This window comes from Neurospora hispaniola (genome assembly GCF_033458365.1).
Source record: "Neurospora hispaniola strain FGSC 10403 chromosome Unknown B0T23scaffold_1, whole genome shotgun sequence".
Classification (NCBI taxonomy): Eukaryota; Fungi; Ascomycota; class Sordariomycetes; order Sordariales; family Sordariaceae; genus Neurospora; species Neurospora hispaniola.
In genome coordinates this window covers 6,553,627-6,572,128 of record NW_026944406.1, presented here as the reverse complement: position 1 = coordinate 6,572,128, position 18,502 = coordinate 6,553,627, and the positions used below count along the sequence as shown (strand labels likewise).

At 52.0% G+C, this 18,502-nt stretch overlaps 6 protein-coding genes across 6 annotated transcripts; 1 reads left to right on the top strand and 5 right to left on the bottom strand.

Annotated features, from left to right (window-relative positions):
* Positions 1-297: 297 nt before the first annotated feature.
* On the top strand, positions 298-1,016 carry B0T23DRAFT_287392 (uncharacterized protein; the record flags this gene model as incomplete). The annotated part of the gene is made up of 2 exons (XM_062834257.1): positions 298-701; positions 725-1,016. Coding segments are annotated over 2 exons (696 nt in total), but the record flags the coding sequence as incomplete, so codon positions are not given.
* Positions 1,017-1,427: 411 nt separating this feature from the next.
* B0T23DRAFT_451042 (uncharacterized protein) lies at positions 1,428-3,836 on the bottom strand. The gene has a single exon (XM_062841108.1). It carries the CDS (start codon positions 3,741-3,743, stop codon positions 1,473-1,475), a length of 2,271 nt encoding a protein of 756 aa, XP_062698106.1. The 5' UTR covers positions 3,744-3,836; the 3' UTR covers positions 1,428-1,472.
* A 1,304-nt stretch (positions 3,837-5,140) lies between these two features.
* B0T23DRAFT_392948 (uncharacterized protein) lies at positions 5,141-7,081 on the bottom strand (the record flags this gene model as incomplete). Its single annotated transcript, XM_062838039.1, has 1 exon — positions 5,141-7,081. The coding sequence occupies one exon, from the start codon at positions 7,079-7,081 to the stop codon at positions 5,141-5,143; it is 1,941 nt and encodes a 646-aa protein (XP_062698105.1).
* Positions 7,082-7,998: 917 nt separating this feature from the next.
* On the bottom strand, positions 7,999-9,994 carry B0T23DRAFT_372223 (uncharacterized protein). The gene has a single exon (XM_062836717.1). It carries the CDS (start codon positions 9,941-9,943, stop codon positions 8,243-8,245), a length of 1,701 nt encoding a protein of 566 aa, XP_062698104.1. The 5' UTR covers positions 9,944-9,994; the 3' UTR covers positions 7,999-8,242.
* Positions 9,995-10,347: 353 nt separating this feature from the next.
* B0T23DRAFT_425803 (uncharacterized protein) lies at positions 10,348-12,540 on the bottom strand (the record flags this gene model as incomplete). Its single annotated transcript, XM_062839935.1, has 1 exon — positions 10,348-12,540. One exon carries the CDS (start codon positions 12,538-12,540, stop codon positions 10,348-10,350), a length of 2,193 nt encoding a protein of 730 aa, XP_062698103.1.
* A 2,914-nt stretch (positions 12,541-15,454) lies between these two features.
* B0T23DRAFT_436011 (uncharacterized protein) lies at positions 15,455-15,939 on the bottom strand (the record flags this gene model as incomplete). Its single annotated transcript, XM_062840558.1, has 2 exons — positions 15,455-15,695; positions 15,794-15,939. 2 exons carry the CDS (start codon positions 15,937-15,939, stop codon positions 15,455-15,457), a joined length of 387 nt encoding a protein of 128 aa, XP_062698102.1.
* Between the last annotated feature and the right edge of the window lie 2,563 nt (positions 15,940-18,502).

Genomic DNA, 18,502 nt, shown 5'->3' with positions numbered 1-18,502 from the left:
AGTCAAACATGCGCAGAGCTCTTGCAGGAGAACTGCTCACCTCTGGCCATCATAGAGACAGCGTTGCCCGTACTGCTCCGAGAGGTTCGGACGCTACTGCGAAACGGAGAAAAGAGTTTGACCCGAGTCGTCACCCTACTCGAGCAAAAGATGGAACTCAGCGAAACGGGCGGGTTCCTGTTGCATGCAATCCCAAGAGCCGTGCTCAAGTCAATGGTCCTGCGAACCGTTGCCTATGACCACTACCAGAGTGGCCAGGTCGATCGCGGACACGGCTACAAGTTTGCCCGCCAACAGCCCGGGGTCTATGTCGTCGCCATCTCGATAGAAGGCCGCAATGGCAAGTTCCTGAGCGGCAACGAACTCAAGACACTCTACCTTGACATGCAGAAATACCTCGAGTGCTACGATCGGGTCCAGAAAGCACGAACGGAGGGTGTAGCACCGAGTGCGGACGCCTTGGATGAGATTCGTACGGTCGACACAATGTACGGAGAAGCAGCTGATCCCGAGATAAGCAAATTTGTCCAGGGCGCGAGTGGGATTGCCAAAGGCTCCAGAGACCATGCTTTGATGCTGGCGGACTCTCTGAGGAAGGCCCATCTGGCTGCAATGGAGAAAGACCCGACGGGTAATACCGTGACAATCCAATCGCCATGCTACGTCGGCTGTTCAGAGAATCTCTGGGAGCGCATGAACATGTACATCTACACCGCCGCCGAAGGGAAAACAAGACAGCGCTGAGCCAGGTGAGCAAGCTGTACGGACTGACATTGAGCCTTCTCGCCAGACGCGGCCTCGAACCCAAACCGCATTTCCTGACCGCCATCCGCACCTGGAAGCCAGATCAGCTTCAAACAGCAGAGGAATTGGTCAGCATCATGGCAGGAGCATACGTCAGCCAGTTTGGTTTCAACGTGAGAGGAACTGGACAATCACGCGAACGAAAACCCCACGCGCAATTCGCCAACGAAGTCTACGTGACACAAACCGAGCCGTACCTGCGGCAGAACCTTGCATGGTCAATGGAGGACGTTGCTCGTATGCAAGCTCTACAAGCCCACAAGTCCCGAATAGCCAAGATCCCCGCACAAAAAGCAGAAATCGATCGCGCCCTGGAGGTGGCCAACGGCCTAGCCGAGCAGGGTCAGCAGATAAAGGACTTCCGCGTCAGGCACGAAAAAGGGTTTGAAGCCATCCACGAGCACTTGGAGTCCCAGAATATGTCTACGGCTGCTGCACAGGATGTGATGGAAGAGGGTCTGGCGAATTTCGAGCGATTCGTGCCAGGTTTTGGTGGATCCGATGACAGAGCAAAGTAGGAAGTCAAGAGACACAAGTCACAAGGCAAGAGGCACAAGGCAATAGGCACAAATCACAAGAGTCACACCAAACGAATACAGGGCCATAAAGTCACCCAAACTTCCCTCCTATATTCCCACAGAAACTACCTTGGCAAAGTTCCTTTCCGTCTACTCATACAACCAATCTGGAAATCTTTCCGAACGTTTTCGTCGCATGACTGTTTCCCAATTATTCTCCTCATAGATCCGTCGCAGCCTTTCCATTTTTCGTGGACTGACATCGTCCATGGAAACCATTCGATATCCGGGAGGGGTGGTCCAAGGATGTTTGAAGCCAGTGGAAGTCTGAGGCTGACTGGAAGCCGATGCGGCAACTTTGTCCGCCGCGTTATGCGCCGTTTGAGAACCTTCAGGCTGCGTCTCAGGGACCAAGTCATCTTGGCTCCTCTTGTTCGAGCTCTGAGCAGTCCGCTGCGACTCTGCCTTTACAGATTCATGTTGTTGAGAATCTCCCACTTTATGGGATGGCGGTTGGGTAGCGGAAACTTCTACCGCCGGCGGACGGTTACCGCCATCACCCGGATCATGGTAACCGCCCGGGTAGTCGGAGAAGTTTTCATCTTGTTCAACACCCCTTGCTGACTGCTCAGCGGGGGGCCGAGGCCTTTTGTGCGTCGGACGCAAGGTCTCAAGGCCCTCAGAATCCACGTGTGGACGCTTGTTGGTACGCGTCGGCGGGCGGTGATCTTCATCTGCATCAATGTCATCTTGATCTGGGCGGCTGGGTAAGTTTCCGCCAGGATCGCCAATCGGATCCTCGTCTTCAAGGTTGCCGTAATCTTCTTGATCATGCTGGCTATCGGGAACTTCGTCGTCAACGACGGCAAAGTCGCTCGGATTGATGTCAGCCGCACGAGCGATTTCCACCCGCAAGGCTTGCTTTGTCGGCGCGACAACGGATGCTGCGAGGTGCTTGGAGGGAACTGTCAACTCTCTTGTGGTCCTTCGTGGTACCTGCCTGTCCTCATTAGACTCTCGGGTGACACGCTGAGTCTTTTCGAACTTGGTTTGGGACTTGTTTTCGTACTCCAAATCGAGCTCCATGCTGCGTAGAATGGCATAATCCCGTAGGTCAGACAGCTGTGCGGCTAGGGGATAGGTATCCCGCGAGCGTCGCCCGCTTACACCCTCGTACAGGGCTGCGGATGACTGGAACATGGGCCATCCCATTGCAGCCATAGAATCTAGGGCGAGCGTTAGAATCTCGAGATGCAGGTGGTGTACTTTGTACGGCGCATTTGGCGTCCGCCCTGTGTTGGTCAATATCTCCTCACTGGAATACTTATTCTTGGCCGCAATAGCCTCAATGCGCTCAAAGAGAATATTCCACTGGGATTGCGTTATGCCTTCCGCCCGCATGTTTTCGACGGCTTGAATGCGGATGTTGCGCATCTTGCGATTCTGGCCCTCTCGGCTGAGCTTTTGAATACGAGAGGGAAACGTGTCGGATGCCTTTGTCTCGTACTTCCACGGATGACGGTCACTACTGACCGTGATGACGGTATAGTGGATGGCGGTGACCAACAAGTTGATGTCGTTCAACCAAAACGGGTGACAGATTAGCGTCTTGAGGGCCTCACAAAAATTGGCACGCCATACCAGGGACGACCTATGGTCGCTTTCGTCATACTCGAGGTAGTTTCGCTGGCAGATGATGTCTTCTGGCAAACAACGAAGCAGACACAAACAGTCTTTGTAGAGGCTGAGAATCTTTGTGTTCCCACCATGGTCAAGCTTGCGCTTGCGCGCAGGATCACCTCGCCATTTCTTCTCCACCGACTTCTGATCGTCCTTTGAAAAGTGCTCGGAGATTTCGGGTCGGCGTAATATCCTCTGTACCTTTTCAAGGCTGTCAAGTGCGTCAACCCTCTGTTGGCGTTGGTCGACCCAGTCACCAGCCATCTTGTACCACTCTGGCAACTTGATCAAGTCCTTGCGCGCTACTTCGTTCAAGTTGGTACCAATTTTCTTGATCTCGAGCTTGGCTGGAACGCCTGTAGCATCTCCTGTCAACGGAGGGCGGCCTCTTGGACGGTCTTGCCTGGGCTGAGCCGGCTGTTCCGGGTTCTTCCTGGGGCGACCTCGTCCGCGCTTTGTCGGCGCCGGTGCTTCGGGCACAACTTCGGGCTCAGAGTGCTCGGCTCCCTCACGTGTGGGATCGTAAGCGTCGTCATCGTCATGGTCTAGTTCAGAGCTGGCCGCCCTAGCGTTACGCGAGCGATGGCGATTTGCTTCTTGACGATGATCGCCCTGATCAGACTCAAGTTGATCGATTGTGGGTCGGGATCTTGTACTGAGGTATGCCTCGTCCTCGCTCGAGCCTGGGATTTCATTGTAAGGGTCGCGGGTTTGCGCGCCCGCGGCTTTTGGCTTTGTCATGGTTGATAGGTAGTCAAACTCTGTCGTAGGTTGGTGATGCGACAAAGGTGAAGAGAGAAAACTGGAATGGAAATGGAATGGGCAGCCTTGGAGTGATGCCTTTGGCTACGGGAAAGGTGGGGTCACTGCGGTCGCGACTGGACGCAGGGACCGGCCCGGGGGCAAGTTGGGCGGTGGGGCGCACCAGCCTAGGTGCCTATGCGGACCCAGACAGAACGCCAGGGCATACATACAAGGGCCAGGAGGTCCCAGTCAAAAGTGGAAACACTTGAGACGTTTGACATTCCGCCTTGGGTATACTCCCACTACCTACGCATCAGACCGTCTTTGTCACACCTCTGATCTCAAAATATAGGTTTCTAGATGACAATACTCAAACGGGACTCGAGCCAATGTCTTTTTGAACTGTGGTAATGCCTGTGACAGGGCATCTACTTTTACAGCCATTTCAAAGATCGTCAGATTTGTCATAGACGAGGCTACGTAGTATATACAGATGTATGTGCTGGGGGCAGTACCGGCGCTATATCTCGTCTGAATGTGGTCACATCAACATCAATTTCCAAACAAAACCAACTGGATAAACATGCTTGCAGCTGGCTTCGAAAAGGAACCTAGAATACAAAATCGGTTGTGCTGCTCAGAATCAGAGTTGGAAGCGGCAAACACATAATACAGTATGTCAAAGCCACCGGTGCAATATCCCGGAAAATGCATGGGCAAGGGTCGCATTGAATGCAGATCACAAAGTCTAATTGCACGTCGACGGAACATGGACATATTACAGACCCACCTATGTGTACCTCACCTAGAAGACAAAATCGGGGACAATGATTGAGGGTGTACTAGTTGAAGTGGAAGGCATGGAATCTAGTCAACCTCAGCAGAATATGCATCGTAAAGAGAGGCACCAGCAGAGGTAGGTAGGGACGACCAATCACGCAGTCACGAAGAAAATTGAAACAAAGGGAAGACAAACGCCACAAGCACCGACCGAATCAATTCAATGCCTATTCTTTCTGCTCCAAGCCATCCTTTCAGATGCACTCATCATGATCTGAATCTATGTTCATCCTAATCTGAATAGTCGATCATTTCATTCGGATCCACGTCGTCAACTCCGGTTCTATCCTCTGAGTAATTCGTCCATTATATCCGATATGTCAACGTCGGTCATGCCGGCAGAGTCATTAGCCGGCGCGGGCGCAGCATCATCCATGGGAATGTCCTGATTGGCCGGGGCCTGTTCACTGTCGCCCATGAATGTATCCTGTTGTACATTAGTGTCCTGGTTGGCCGGGGCCGGTCCACTGTCGCCCATGATGATATCCCCATCCTTGGGCGCAGCAACAGGGTCTTTTTGTACCCGTTTGCCGGCATGAATGAGAAACAGGGACCTAGTCTTGTGACAAGCCCCCGGGTGCAGAGTCCGACATCGTTGCCGGTGCAGCTGGACCGCTCTTGGTAACGCGCTTTTTCTCGATACGAGGTTGGCCACCAAGTTTGCCTTGCTTCCACTTTGAGACAATCTTGTCAATCGCATGCAATGCCAAACGTTTGGCAAGGTCGGGTTCGTCCTTGCCTCTAGGCAACTTTTGGAACTCGTCGGCAGACAAGTGAACGTACTGCCGCACAACCCACTTGACGCACCAGTCGCCTTCTTCGTCGACAGTGTGGTATGAAACATGGCGGTCGTTCCACGTGGAGCCGATGTAGTGGTATTTCTCAGGCCATACATGGCTCTCTCCAGCCGCGGGTGGATCGTCTAGCACAATTAGTTCAACGTCATTTCCGCCTCTGACTTCCACCGTCGGACGCTTGAAGGATTTGGGCTTCTCAGGAGCAGGTCCTTCGTAAAACTGTTTGGCACTCTCACGCAGGCTGTCGTAGGTCGCAATATCGTTGAGGCGGACTGGCCCATTCTCCTCCTCCTGCTTGATCATTGTGATGCCTTGTCCGGATTCTTTGACAGTCTTTGGAATCAGGCCGTGGCCAGTCAGTAGACCCTTGATTTGCTTGTACATGTAGTCGCCCCGGTTGCCATATTGCTTTTTGACCTTCGAAGTCGGTGGCCTCGGGACCTTCCATTCGCGTCGCGTATATGCGTCTATGACGCCCATGAAAGGCCCAAACTTTTCGGTGTAGCCCCAATCCGTGGGCAGCTTCTTTAAATCATTCTCGTCGTAGTCAAAGACGAGAGGATGCACAGCACCATATGCGACTTCTAGCTCATGTGGGGTATACTTCATTATTTCGATTGCGAAGTCTGTACTCCACGGGTACATATTCATGGGTGGTTCCAACTTGAGTTCATCGACGATTGTGTCGAAGGCTCTTGGTCTTATCCCGTTTTGGTTGGCAATAGTGCACGCGACGAGGTAGGGCCAGGTGTATGTGTAGGAGAGAATCATGGGCTTGTTGAACCTCTTGCGGTACATGAGCTCGAGCGCTTGCTCACGACGTTGCGTCTCATCCTCGGAACGGCGTCGGCAGTTGTCGAGGGTGTGCCTCGAAGTGTTGCATATCGGGCAGCCATGGACAAAGCCGTCCTTCTCGTTAGCAATCACACAGTCTACCAAGACGTGGCCGGGCTTTCTGCAGTTGCCGCAGGTCAGTTGCTGCGGCGCGGCGGCCTCTTCTGCTTCATCAACCCCGACAGGCTGGGACTCTCTTCCGGGGCCTGTCAGAGTCAGCGGCAACACGGAGCGGGCAGCAGAATTGCCTCGAGGAGGGTCCCCATATGTTAGTCTTTGGTGCGCCTGTTGATACGATTTGTCAACTCGATCGAGATGCTCCCTGGCCTTGGAGGCACAAAGGAATTGGACCGTCATGTTGTAGCACACGCCTCCATTCTTGAGTGCTAAATCCTTGAGTGTGTTTGTCAAGTTCTCGATGGCAGCGTCGTTCATCGTGCCCTTGATGAAGTATTCTCCCTTCTTGCCCGTTTCAGTGACCCAGTTCAGTGACGGGGTCGCTGTGGTATTGATACGCTCGAGCACGTCAGGATTGTGAAATCCATGCCCAGTTTGGCGAAGAATATCGCTCCTCGGCAGAGACGGAAAAACGTATCCTTCCCGGGGGGGCCTTGTAACGTCTCGCAGCGACAAGTCATTGAGCGTCAGAGCTGCAAATTGTTCGTGCTCTACGTAGCGCTGAATGCGGCCTTCGTTGTTAGTATTCCAACGCTGGTCAGCTCCCTGACGCTGAGTCGGGCGTCGATTGCGCCGGTGCGGACTCAATGAACGCCTGCGCGGGCTCTGTGGGCGCCGATGGCTGCCACTCCTCTGTTCGTTGCGGTCGCGAGACCGATCGCGATAATGACGCCTATTACGATCCATGTTTGCTAATCTGTAAAGAGTCACCGATATCAGTATCCCAACCGGCAGCTATTGTGGAAATGGAAGGGAGTGATTAGTAGGATGCTCTTACCGATCGCGGGGTTGTTGGTTGAGAAGAGAGAAAATCAAATCGGGTGGAAAATGCGAAGGAGAATTAGTTGGCTTTGCGTTTGCTCCTGCAGTGCCGCACTTGCTCTGCCGGCCGCAGACTTTTCCTCCCCACAGAAGGGCCCACAACAGCCGAGTACCAACCGCTGTATCTTTGTGTACTGTAGGTATTGAATTCCTTCTGAAAATAAAGGGGAGGTGGTTCCAGTAATTGCTAGGGGGACATGTAGCCAGCGGTCCCTGTCGGGCTTCTAGATACTATGCCTACAGCTGTAGACACAGGTACAAGGCTCAAATCATTGATGTCAGACATTCCATGTCCCACGAAACTTGTTTTGATAGTTTTGGTCACTAACAGGTCGACATTGACGCCTGACACGAGTAGGCTGAAACTCAGCGAAAGGGCTGTAAAGTCTTTTTCATTAATGGGTAATTACATGTCAAAGAACGCATGAAAATGTGATGTGGTGGAGTTTATACCATTCACTGGACTGGAGCGGCACGTATTTTAACCCCAAGTATTTCCGGTCCTTGCATACCCATTTTTTTTTTTACATGTTTGGTTTTCTTGCAATTCACAGACAACAACCCTTTTGTGCCCACGAGTCCCAGAAAACAGTGTGAGGTCGAAATTACGGATCGAGTATCGAAGAGAGGAAACAAAAGGAGACGGGAGTCAAACAATAAAAACGTATATCGAGATTGGGATGGATTTCACATTAGACTGGATACCAGGCACCGAGTCACTTCACGGAGAGCATGTGAGGTTTTGGGTACCATTCAGCTTGTAGCGAAACTACCTATCTTGTATCGAATGGGTCCCTGCTCCCCTGTTGCTTTCGAGTCTATTATCACCACCGTTTGTACCACTTTGTGCATGCAGGCATGTAGCGCCGCTAGTGTCGACGGAAGCTTCCATGACGGTTGTCCTTACCTCCCATGCTGTTTCGAGGTCGACGTGGTGGCGTGCGTGGCGGCTCTCCTGTTTGTGAGCCTGTGCCGCGGTCATCGCGGCCAGCACGACGGTGATCCAAAGGGGATCTATCTCTCCAACTATCTCGTCGCCTTCCATAGGTACTGATCAGTCGGCGATGATTCTCGCGACCGACCCGGGTAAAACTGCCGCGAAGGTGACTGCATGATGCCTCTATCATCAGTCCTCCGTTCGCTATTTGCTCTATCATGGTACTCGGGCTGTGTTCGAGAAAAGGCTGATGGTGCAGCCGCCTTCGGATGCGGAGGCTTCTGACCCACAAGGCTGCCGCCCCTTTGTGCCTGCTGATGCCGTGTATGACGGACGCCTTGCGATTTCTGGGGATCTTCGGGTCGGACCGAAGAAGCTACCTGATCCCTGTTTGAAACTTGATTTCTCAGGTGTGGCATGACGCTGTGACTTGCCGATGACCGTGATCGTGGCTCGACATTGGATGCTGTTCTCCTGGTTGTGTCAGTTGACTTTGCCATGGCGTCATCCAACAAGAATAGAATTTTCTCGTCAAGTTGCGGGTGTGGCTCATCGTCGTCATCGGAATCAGATTCGCTGTCTGAAAAAGGGGGTGACATGACGCTCTTGGGAGAGCTCGTCTGTTCCTGCTCGTTATTCTTAGTAAACACTTGACGTTGATCGTTCTCCTTGGCGTCCTCTGCAGTTTCCTGATCGGAGTGGGACACTACGGGACGGGAAGTGGAATTCGATAGGATACCCGCACGCTGTCGGTCTCTTTGTTGCTGGCTTTGCGCCGGTGGCGAGTGTGTCTCGTTGGATGACAGCTGCGGTGGATTCTGGCCCATTTTCGAAGCCTCAAATGCTTGTCGACTCTTCTGAAGTAGGATTGTCCTCTGCGGCGGTGAGACGGTCACCAGTGGATGAGAGGGAGGAGTGACGGGACTGCTGTTGCGAATGTAGTAAATCACATACTCGCCTTCGTTCTCAATGGTCCACTCCTCTGACCAAGGTGCAACGGTCTTGTCCACACGTCTGGAGTATTCCAGAGGGTTGCCATATTCGTCGTATAGACGCAAGCTATCATCCTCGTTGTCCGACCGGCGGAGCTTGATTACAGCCACTGCGTAGTATCGAAAGATGTCGTTGGGGCTGGGCGCGGAGTCTTCGGGGAAACTGTTCCGTAGCGAGAAGGATGACAGATCCGAAGGGAACCACCTGCCATGAGCCTTGTTGGTGTACTTGAGCCGGATCATTAGCGGGGTGCTCGGGGCCCGTTCTGAATTGACGGCTGTCTGAATTTCGAGGAATTTCCGATACATCTCGTGCTGTCGGATGTGCTCCGTGAGCGATTGTTGCCCGGTGCCGTCCCACTCCATACCTGTGGCTGCGACTTGAAGAAACTGAGTCTGGCCTTCACGAGGACCTCCGTTCGGAGTGGCGTATTCACCGCAGTGGAACTGAAAACACGGGCGGTCCTGTAGCATGCTCACCATTGGAGGCTGCTCAATCAGGCTTTCGAACGTCATGGGATTGTTCTGGTCAAAGACTCGACGCAAACTCTTGAAGGAAAGCTCCGTATCGCTTTGTAGGAAGCCTTTGAGGGCTTCTGAGCATTCAGCGGTCTCCGCAATTTCGACGCGTAGTTGGCGTGGGAAACAACTGAGAAGATGCCGGACGACAGCCACAAGGCATGCCAGACCGGAGTCGTTTTTCGTCTGGGGCTTGGGCCAGCGCTGGAGAGCAATCGTCCTGAACGCCTTGGCGTTTGTTACGTAGCTTTTTCTCATCATTTTGTGGTCGTCGTCCATTTTGAGTGTGCGAAGCCAATGAACTGTGATGAAGTGGTAGTTGTGAGAAACAGGTCTGGAGGAGGGATACAGGTAGAGGGAGGGGTACTACATGTGTCCAAAAGGAATTCGTTTGGTGCAGCCAAACGTGCAGTGGCTTGGCGCTTCCCAGCACTGACCTACTGCTGGCTTTGACTTGCTTGTTAGCACAAAATGGTGGCGAGCTGCATGTCATATCTTTGTACAGTGTCGTATCTTTGTACAGTGTCTATCAAACCAAGAGTCAAAGATCCAAAATCGCACCAGATGGAAGGACAAGACAATAGCACTACGCATTATTCACTATTATGGACAAAACATAGACAGTCACAGCAAGTGCTCGAGCAGCAAAAAAGGTGCATTGTACTACTCTGCTGACATGAAAACTACTCCGCCTCCTTGCCCTCCTGCTCCGATAGTACCTCATGGACGACGCTCGAAGAAACCAGCGTGGCCAGCTTGCCTTTGGGACGACACGGAATGTCGCTCTGTTGAAGCCGATATGGCAGATGGACGAAGAAGGTCGTGTAGCGCTGATCAACTTTGGGTGGCTGATTTGGAAAAGGCTTGAACCACGTAGTATCGTACGAGCCGAGGTGCAAACGAACTGGAGCAACCAAGTCATATGCTTCAATGACTGGGCCGGCCTGGGACAGATCCTGGGCTACCGCAACGCAGTCGATTTCCGAAGCGACCAGCACCTTCTCTACCGCCCTTATATCGGCTGGAGTCAAGTTTGAGTTGACCCACGAGCTGACATATATATCTGGAAGACCTACGGTCTCGCAAGTGGATCGCAAGGCCATTGTGAAGGCGCGAACATAGGTGGATCTGATCTTGAAACCTCCCAACTCGGGTATGAGGCAGTCAGTCGTGGGGTTGGCTCCTCTTCCCAAAGCCAGAACAAGAAGACCAAGTGCGGCCCACAAAGGGCCTTTGTAGCACATGGATTTCCATGGTTCGGCCAACAATGGGTGGACCAGGAAACTTTTCAGGGTGTTACCGGGACCACCCAGAAACCTGCTGAGGTCGAGTCTCAAGACGCAGCGCATAACGGCAAGCGTGCTCTTGACCGCAACCGACTGCATGGCTGATGTGTGATATAGATACATGGCATCTGCGAGCGACATTAGTGTGCTGGAGCCATGAAGGAATTGAAGCACTCCACGCCCCAGTTCGGTCAGATCGTAGGCAACCTCTTGGCCAAATCCAAGCTTGCGGTGGGTAATCAATCGGCGGTGGACGAGCCGCATAAGCAATTCCCGTGTAAGCTGGGGATCTGCGCATGCCTGTTGCGCCACAACTGTCAGATATTGCTCGACGGGCCTTGTAGGGTCAACGGAAACAAGCAAAAAGAGGGTAGTCATTGGGTCTCGCGCCCAAGCTGAAGAGACCGATAGCGGCGATTCTGGAATATTGGCGAATGAAGCATCTTCATCAAGAATCGTTACGCTGCGGCTGTTGGGTGTATTGATAACCAGCCCGAATGTTGCAGCCAAGTTCAGCTCTACTTGAGAGACTCCGACGAGTTTTCTCGTAACCTGTTGCACCTCGCGGTCAAACACGTGCAGATTGTTGCGCAAAACGGCGAAATGCTTGGCAATGGTAGCCGGGAACGGCAGGACAAAACGAATATCTGGATCGATAAACAGAATGGCATGACGTTCGTTTTCCGGAGTATTGTCGGTGTAAACAAAACATGCCCGTAGATGACGTTCAAGATTTTCTTGAGTGACGATGCATATTCTGAGGCTGTAGCCACGCATCTGTTTGGTGGCGTATTGTCGGACTCGCAAAACGTCATTATCGTTGTACATTGCGTTTGCAATTGTGTCTGCTGTATCAGAGTCAGCCAGGCAGACAATTGTCTTGCGCTGTGTCGAGAGTCTTGGTTTCTGTGTCAGCGCCAAATCGACATCGTCGTCGTGGAGGAGCACGTGTCGTAAAATGATTTCTGCGTTTCCTCTGACTTTGTTCAAGGGAGAACGCAAAACTGTGGGCTGGTTCTGAATCAGTTTGTGATACGTGACTGTAGCATGAACGCCAAATGCCTCAATCAGCTCCTCGTCTGTAGGAAAAAATGGACGCTGGCCGTCGGTCAGCGCTACGGCAGTGCAGCATGACAGAAGTTTGGCGCTGAAGCTTTGAGCCATGAAGCGGAGAAGGCCAGCTGAGGCAGCAATCATGTGCGGTGTCGTCGAAATGTAAGCAGCATCAAAGATGACGGTGATGGACCGATACGTCCCGCCAGACTCAGGCTTCCACTGGTCTCCGCACTTGAGCTTTTGACACACTTCCTGGGCAGAAAGAATGCCCCACTCGGCGTCGCAGTTACAGTCCTCGTGCTTGAGGAACTGGGCGGTCCTCCGATCCGGTGCGACATATATGAACAACGTGTCCTCGACGCGAGGTCGATGCTCGCGGGCGGCGCTTTTGCTGAGCCGGGCTAACTCCGTCAAGATGCGTCTGGTTGTACAGAGGGAGGGCAAACACTGAACTGTTGCGAAGTGTGGGTTAGGGCCGAAGCTGATCCCTTCCAACTTCGCCGACCATTGCTCGAGGTCTGTCTGAGACTCCATCTTGTAAAGGGTTAGCATGTGTCTTGGTCAAAGGCGGCATCAGGAGAGGGAGCGATGAGCTTACTGTCAGTGATTGTGTGGTGACAAGAGAAAAAAAGTGTACCGCCAAGTTGTTTGCTGGCAGACGAGGAAGCAACAGCGAGAACTGAAAAGGGTACCTGCAGCCCAGGCGCCGTGGAAATGTCACTGGAAGTTGCCGGCCGGTTCCATCTACAGGTGGGCCAATCACCTGAACCTGTACAAGTATTGATGTATTCCGAGCAGAAACAGCTCTGTAAGGTACCTGGCATGGGCCACAATAAAAAATCCGTCTCACCCTGACCTCTGTCTATTGTCAAACAAAGACGTCGTCTATATTTCGGAAACGGGGTTGCATCTGATGTGCAAATGTAAACGGACGTTTATTGATTCTATCTTCAACAATAGTACAGTATTCGGTGGGCTTGAGAAGGCATTCTTGAACTTTTATATTCATATTGATAATACCTAGCAGGGTCGTCGGCGAGGTACTGTAGTGACCATCAGATGCCGCGGATAAAGTTGAATGACGGGCTGAAGAAACCAACTTCCACTCCATCCCCAATGACTCGCCGCGAAGGGTCACCATACACTATCAAATATATTGAATCCAAGCCAGGAAAGCTTGACACCAATTGCTGTTCGAGGGGTCGAAATTAGCTTGACTCTGCCGACCTGTTTATCCCCAGCCCCGACTTGTAGAAATCCGGGTCACGTACGAATGTTTCCTACGCGGGTTCCAGTCTCTTCGGTGGCCTAGCACGAGACACCGGAAACGCTATAAGTTCCAATACTCCCGAGATTGTGGAAGGAGGAGACGAGAAACAAGTAGATTGGAAACTACTGTATGGCATTTCATTGAAATTTGTCGCACAGTACCCAAGAAGGCTTGTCATGCTCTTGTTCACCTTCGTTATCTTCGTAAAGGTAGACAAGGTACGACGAGTGGACGAGGAAGTCCATTTCACCACTCAACCTACTCATAATTCGCTGACAAAACACAGGGCTCATTTCTTCGATATGTATCACGACCTTTTGCCATCCTCGAGTTCATATACCAAACTACGGAGGGCCTTATGTGCAAGGGCATCATTCCACGCTAGGCCATACCAACGAGGTCGATCAAGACATTGATCTGGATCACGTCATCACGAGCACCATCAGCACTTTGTCCGTGTCAAACTGGAGACAGAGCATACGCGCGAGATCAAAAGAAATCATGGTCACCCAACCTTGGGACTGTAGGCACCTTTGAAGAATTTTCTGGGTATCGTATATGGGGGGGGGGGGGGGGGGCAGTCATCTTTTGGTGATTATCTGACGGCAAAAACGGTGCTAGTGATATTGGATCACACCGACTGAGGTCGAGATCAACGACGGGGCTGGGGTGAGGATATCATGATGGTCGAAGGACCGATTTTCAAAGCGGTTGTATTGTAGGAGACGAAGTGGTTGGAAATGCCAAGGCATGAGTGGTGGTGTACTTGGTCATTCACCAAGACGAGAGGACGAGATGGAGGGAGAGCTAGAGGAGAACCCTCGATATATATGCATGAGTAATCCCTGTGTTGATCCAACATGCTACCATTTGCATCCTGCTCGGTACTGTCGGAGACGAGGTGCGGGTAGGAAAGCGTAGGGCGCGAGCAGGTTGTCCCCTTTGCAACATGAGCCAAAATTGAGCACGCTCCGAATCAATACCTCCGCGGACACGTGGACTTCGTCTTGAATTTGTGCCAATGTTGATTTCGATAGCTCTCTTGTTTCCGTATCTCTCTACTACGGTGTTTGTTCGAGACTTTCCAATGTCTTTGATATCTTTGTATCGCTCAAACTTGACCGTCTTGGATCTGTTTTGGTTGGACCAAAACTTCGAACGGGTTGCCGCAGCGTTGAGGTTGTGTTCGGAGCCGCTGTATTGCTGTAGAGAAAACCCAGTTTTGGTGGCTGTAAAGTACAGTCTTACAGCTACACTTTTCTCATTCGGCTCGATTTCAGTAAAAATCTGCAAGTTGCTGCAACCACCTGCACTTACCCCAAATTCTCCATCTGACTAATTAGAAGGCCAGGATCCTTACCGCGATATGCCAGATTTCTAACATTTTTAAAGGACCTTGACCCTATATTTAAAGCTATATAGCAATACAGCTATACCAACGAACACAGAGCAGTAAGTAGCTTTTTGGAAGACCTTTACCGTTGCATTACCGTGCAGGGAGTGCAGCTGCAGACCATGTATAGTAATGTAACGTTATCTCTAAAGCTCTACAGCGGCTCCGAACACAACCTGACTCTTTCCTTCGCCAGTTGCTTTGGTCTTTGTGTTGGATCGGGCCAGCTCTGTCGTATAAGGACTTTGCGGCAACTCTGCAGACTTGTGCGTGCTATGGGGGCCGGAGGCTTCAGCGTATATGAAATCGGGTATCATGCAGAGTGGTTGAGGAAGCGTCATATCGTGTTCAGACGGTCGAGGATCGCTTCTGCGGTGCAGGGTTCGGCGTGATTTGGGTATGTGACCTGCGAGGCTTGTGCTAGTTAGTTCGATGCACTCTGGTAACCGCCTGTGTTTACGTACTGGCTAGAATGCATTCGGCCCTCGGATTTATTCTCCTTCACGTCCCTTGCTTCGCAGGACTGCATGACAGCAGCAACTCGGTTCGTCAGTCTGTGGTACCCTGCAGGAACACACAAAGTTAGATGGCCCAAATGTCTATAAAGACGTTGTCCTCTATCCATCTCTTGACCTTTTGTAGAGCTGCCTCCTGTAACCCAACTTGTACTCGACTTTCGTACTTTGCTTTGACTCGATGATTCTTTACAATTTCCGTTTCACTGTATCGAACATTTCATGTCAGCTTGACGGAGGAACTCAATCGGAGGTGGGAAGGTACGAACCTCATTCATGGTCAGAAGCTTGGAAGCGTTGCTGAAACCTGGACAGCTTGTGACTCGCGTGCTCGTTAGAAACGTCCTTAGTGATCTTCTCCTTGAGCTTGCCATCCCAGAGGACCTCCATGACAGGCGTAGGCGCAATGAGGTGGCAATCATAATCGCTGCCGACCCCAAGGTGCGTCAACTTGCGAACCTTCTGCTTTTTTGCGCTTGAGACGGCGTCGTCGGCGGTTGCAGGCTGGTCTCTGGGCACCGGGAACAGTACCAAGAGCCCAGGCAGTGGATGTTGTGTGTGTACTTCGGGCTCCGTTGACCGTGGTCTGCTCGACATAGGTAGGCATACTTGTTGGGAGTGGTCGAGGACTGGCCTGACGAACGCCACGAGCTGGAATGGGCACCGGTGCGTAAGGAATCGTTCAGGCGTTTCTCGGTAGAGCTCGGGGAATCTGGACTCTGCTTCCTCCCTGACCTCGCGTTGGTCTTGGTCATGGGGGGCTTGTTTGACAAAGAGATTTGATTGTCAAGACAACGGGAGAGTGTGGTTTGGGTCTGGTCAGGGGGTCTGCGGCGGGCTCGAGACCGGACTGGGTATGGGAAGAAGGACATATAGTGGTGTCGAGGCTTGGACATTCCTTGATCGTGAAAGAAACGGAAAACCCGAGCGTGAAAGGCCTGACAGCTATGATGAGACCGCTCGGTTGTTAGCCAATGTACGAAATGATGCGTCCTCTGATCACAAGTGGAAGCGACAGCAGGCATGAATACCTAGGCCTATGCCAAGACCTATTGTACTGACGAGGCTCAAGACTGACGCAGCGTCAGATTTAGCCGGAAAAAGGGCGTATCGGCCCCTAATATGTGGGTGTCTAGGTCCAGCTCTTGTCCATCTGCCGTACAATTTTGTGGAAAAAGTCGTGGCCGGTGCAGGTCAGCCTGTCTGTAGGGGGTCGCGCTGGTCGAGACGTCAGGGCTGAGCGGGCTTTTCGCTGAAGCTCGCAATGGCGCCAACAAGGCTACCAGGGACCCAAGCATACCTAGAGGTGCCTACCTTCTACCTAACTTTGAAGCAAGGCATTAAAGCCTCGGAGACGGAACGGCAGCCTCGAGTTCATGGCTAGATGGCGCGGGGTCAAGCGCCCTGTGAGAAAAGTGGGTCGGCCAGCAAGAAATTTAGGGCCGTCGCCAGCTATCGCTACAGCGCTATTCAATTCCCGCTCCCGATTTCCAAACCCGCCACGGTCTCCGTCTTTTTTTCTCCAAAGCCAAATCCGCACACCAGATCTTCCGACGTTCTTTCACCAGCGACTCTCATCACGACAAAAGGCTTTGCCACAGTTGCTGTGCTATCACTGTATTCACCATCTTTTCACGTCCATTCCCCACCAATATTGCCAGCACCAGAGGCCACAAGAACAAGGATGGACCCCGCGCTGCTTTGAGCATTCCGGCGAACGACATGTCTAACACAAGGACTTTGCCAAGCCGCCTCCAGCGCATCCTCTTACGCATGCTCAGGCGCAAACCTCCAGCTCGACATCTCCGCTTGGCACAGGCTCTCTGTCTTTTCCTTACGCTCCCTCTGCTCTTCAGGAAGTTTCGTTGCTCGGCCACCCGTTGAATTCGATCCTATCTTTTCAGCACATTTCAGTTCACCAACCCTACCAGAGGTATTCTTCAGAAGAACTCGGACTGGCGGATTATCAGGCAAAAAGAAGATTCACTGAGTCTCTAAGTGGTACGAAACGTGCTCTTCCCGTCCCAGACATTGACTGACATAACACCCGGCCCCAGACCGGGCCTGGCCAGACTAGCGGATTATCAGGCAAATAGAAGATTCGCTGAGTCTCTAGGTAGTGCGAAGCATGCCCTGCTCGTCCCCAGACATCGAATGAAATAACACCCACTTATCCAATGGCATCGCCCGACGAATCGATAAAGTACGAAAGATGGGCCGTACCCTCGCCTCGGCCATATCGTATACGACACCATCACCGCGGACAGTATTTGCTTCTCCCGTCGTGAACAACGGAGCATGAACTATGCTGTGCTACAGTTGCCAGCACCCGTACAACCATGGGAACATGCCTGCGTCACGTCTGATTGGATCCTGGAACATGCGTTCATGTCTGTCGGGACAATGCGTCGCGCACTGACGGCTGTGGCCCGATGCAGGGGCTTGGCTTTCAGGGGCCTCCATGTTTACTTCAGGGGTAGGCTTTGTTTGGTCAGTGACGTTTCAACCAATCAGATCGTGCGCCGTGAACATCACTTACAAGGCTGACAAAGGCGACTCTGGGCAGGATATTTGAAAATTTTCGCGATAAATCAGTGGAACATCTGCTCAAAATCTCCCATGACAGTGGGTCGACTCAGGTCCGGTTGGATTTCTGGCCGGTCACCAGCTCGGTATGTCAAAAACATGACGTTGAGTCCTTTTGTGGCAAAACTAACAGGTCTCGTTGGGATTCCAGAGCAGATTCCCCTATTAGCGATACCGCTCCAGGTTACCAGTAAAACAAGAGTCCTCCAAATACTTTGCGGACTTCAAGGAGTCGAAGAAGAAAGCCAACACAACGTGTATTCAATCGTGCGGACGATTGGGGTGGCCAATGCCGTGATACTGGGGAGATTGATAAAGATCAAAGGGAACAGGTACACTGTTGGATATGGGGCATCCATATGTGGATGTATCGACCTTGGTGATATCTACAGCAACGTAGCTGGGGATAGCATAGCTCTGTAAACTTGATACGAGATTCAGAGTCTCCAACTATCTCCCTAGACCGCTCTTTTTTTCCAGCACCGATTCGCGCTTACACGCTTGTCCGCCGCACGCCGTCGCGGGAACTCTACAACATGCAATTGGAAAAAGGCAAAGACCTTGAAAGATCGAATAGACATCGGGTGGCAGCGGTTTACCGTACATGATCGTTGACAATCCAACGTGGTCCGTTTTCACCTCTATCTGTCTAATGGGCTGTACGGCGGTTTCCGGCGGTTTTTGTGCAGCCCCCTTGAATTTAGCGCTCTAGGGTATGTCAATAACAGACGA

Bases quoted from the DNA above. Each gene is read 5' to 3' on its own strand.
- B0T23DRAFT_451042 (XM_062841108.1), bottom strand. From the start codon at position 3,743: ATGACAAAGCCAAAAGCCGCGGGCGCGCAAACCCGCGACCCTTACAAT.
- B0T23DRAFT_372223 (XM_062836717.1), bottom strand. From the start codon at position 9,943: ATGGACGACGACCACAAAATGATGAGAAAAAGCTACGTAACAAACGCC.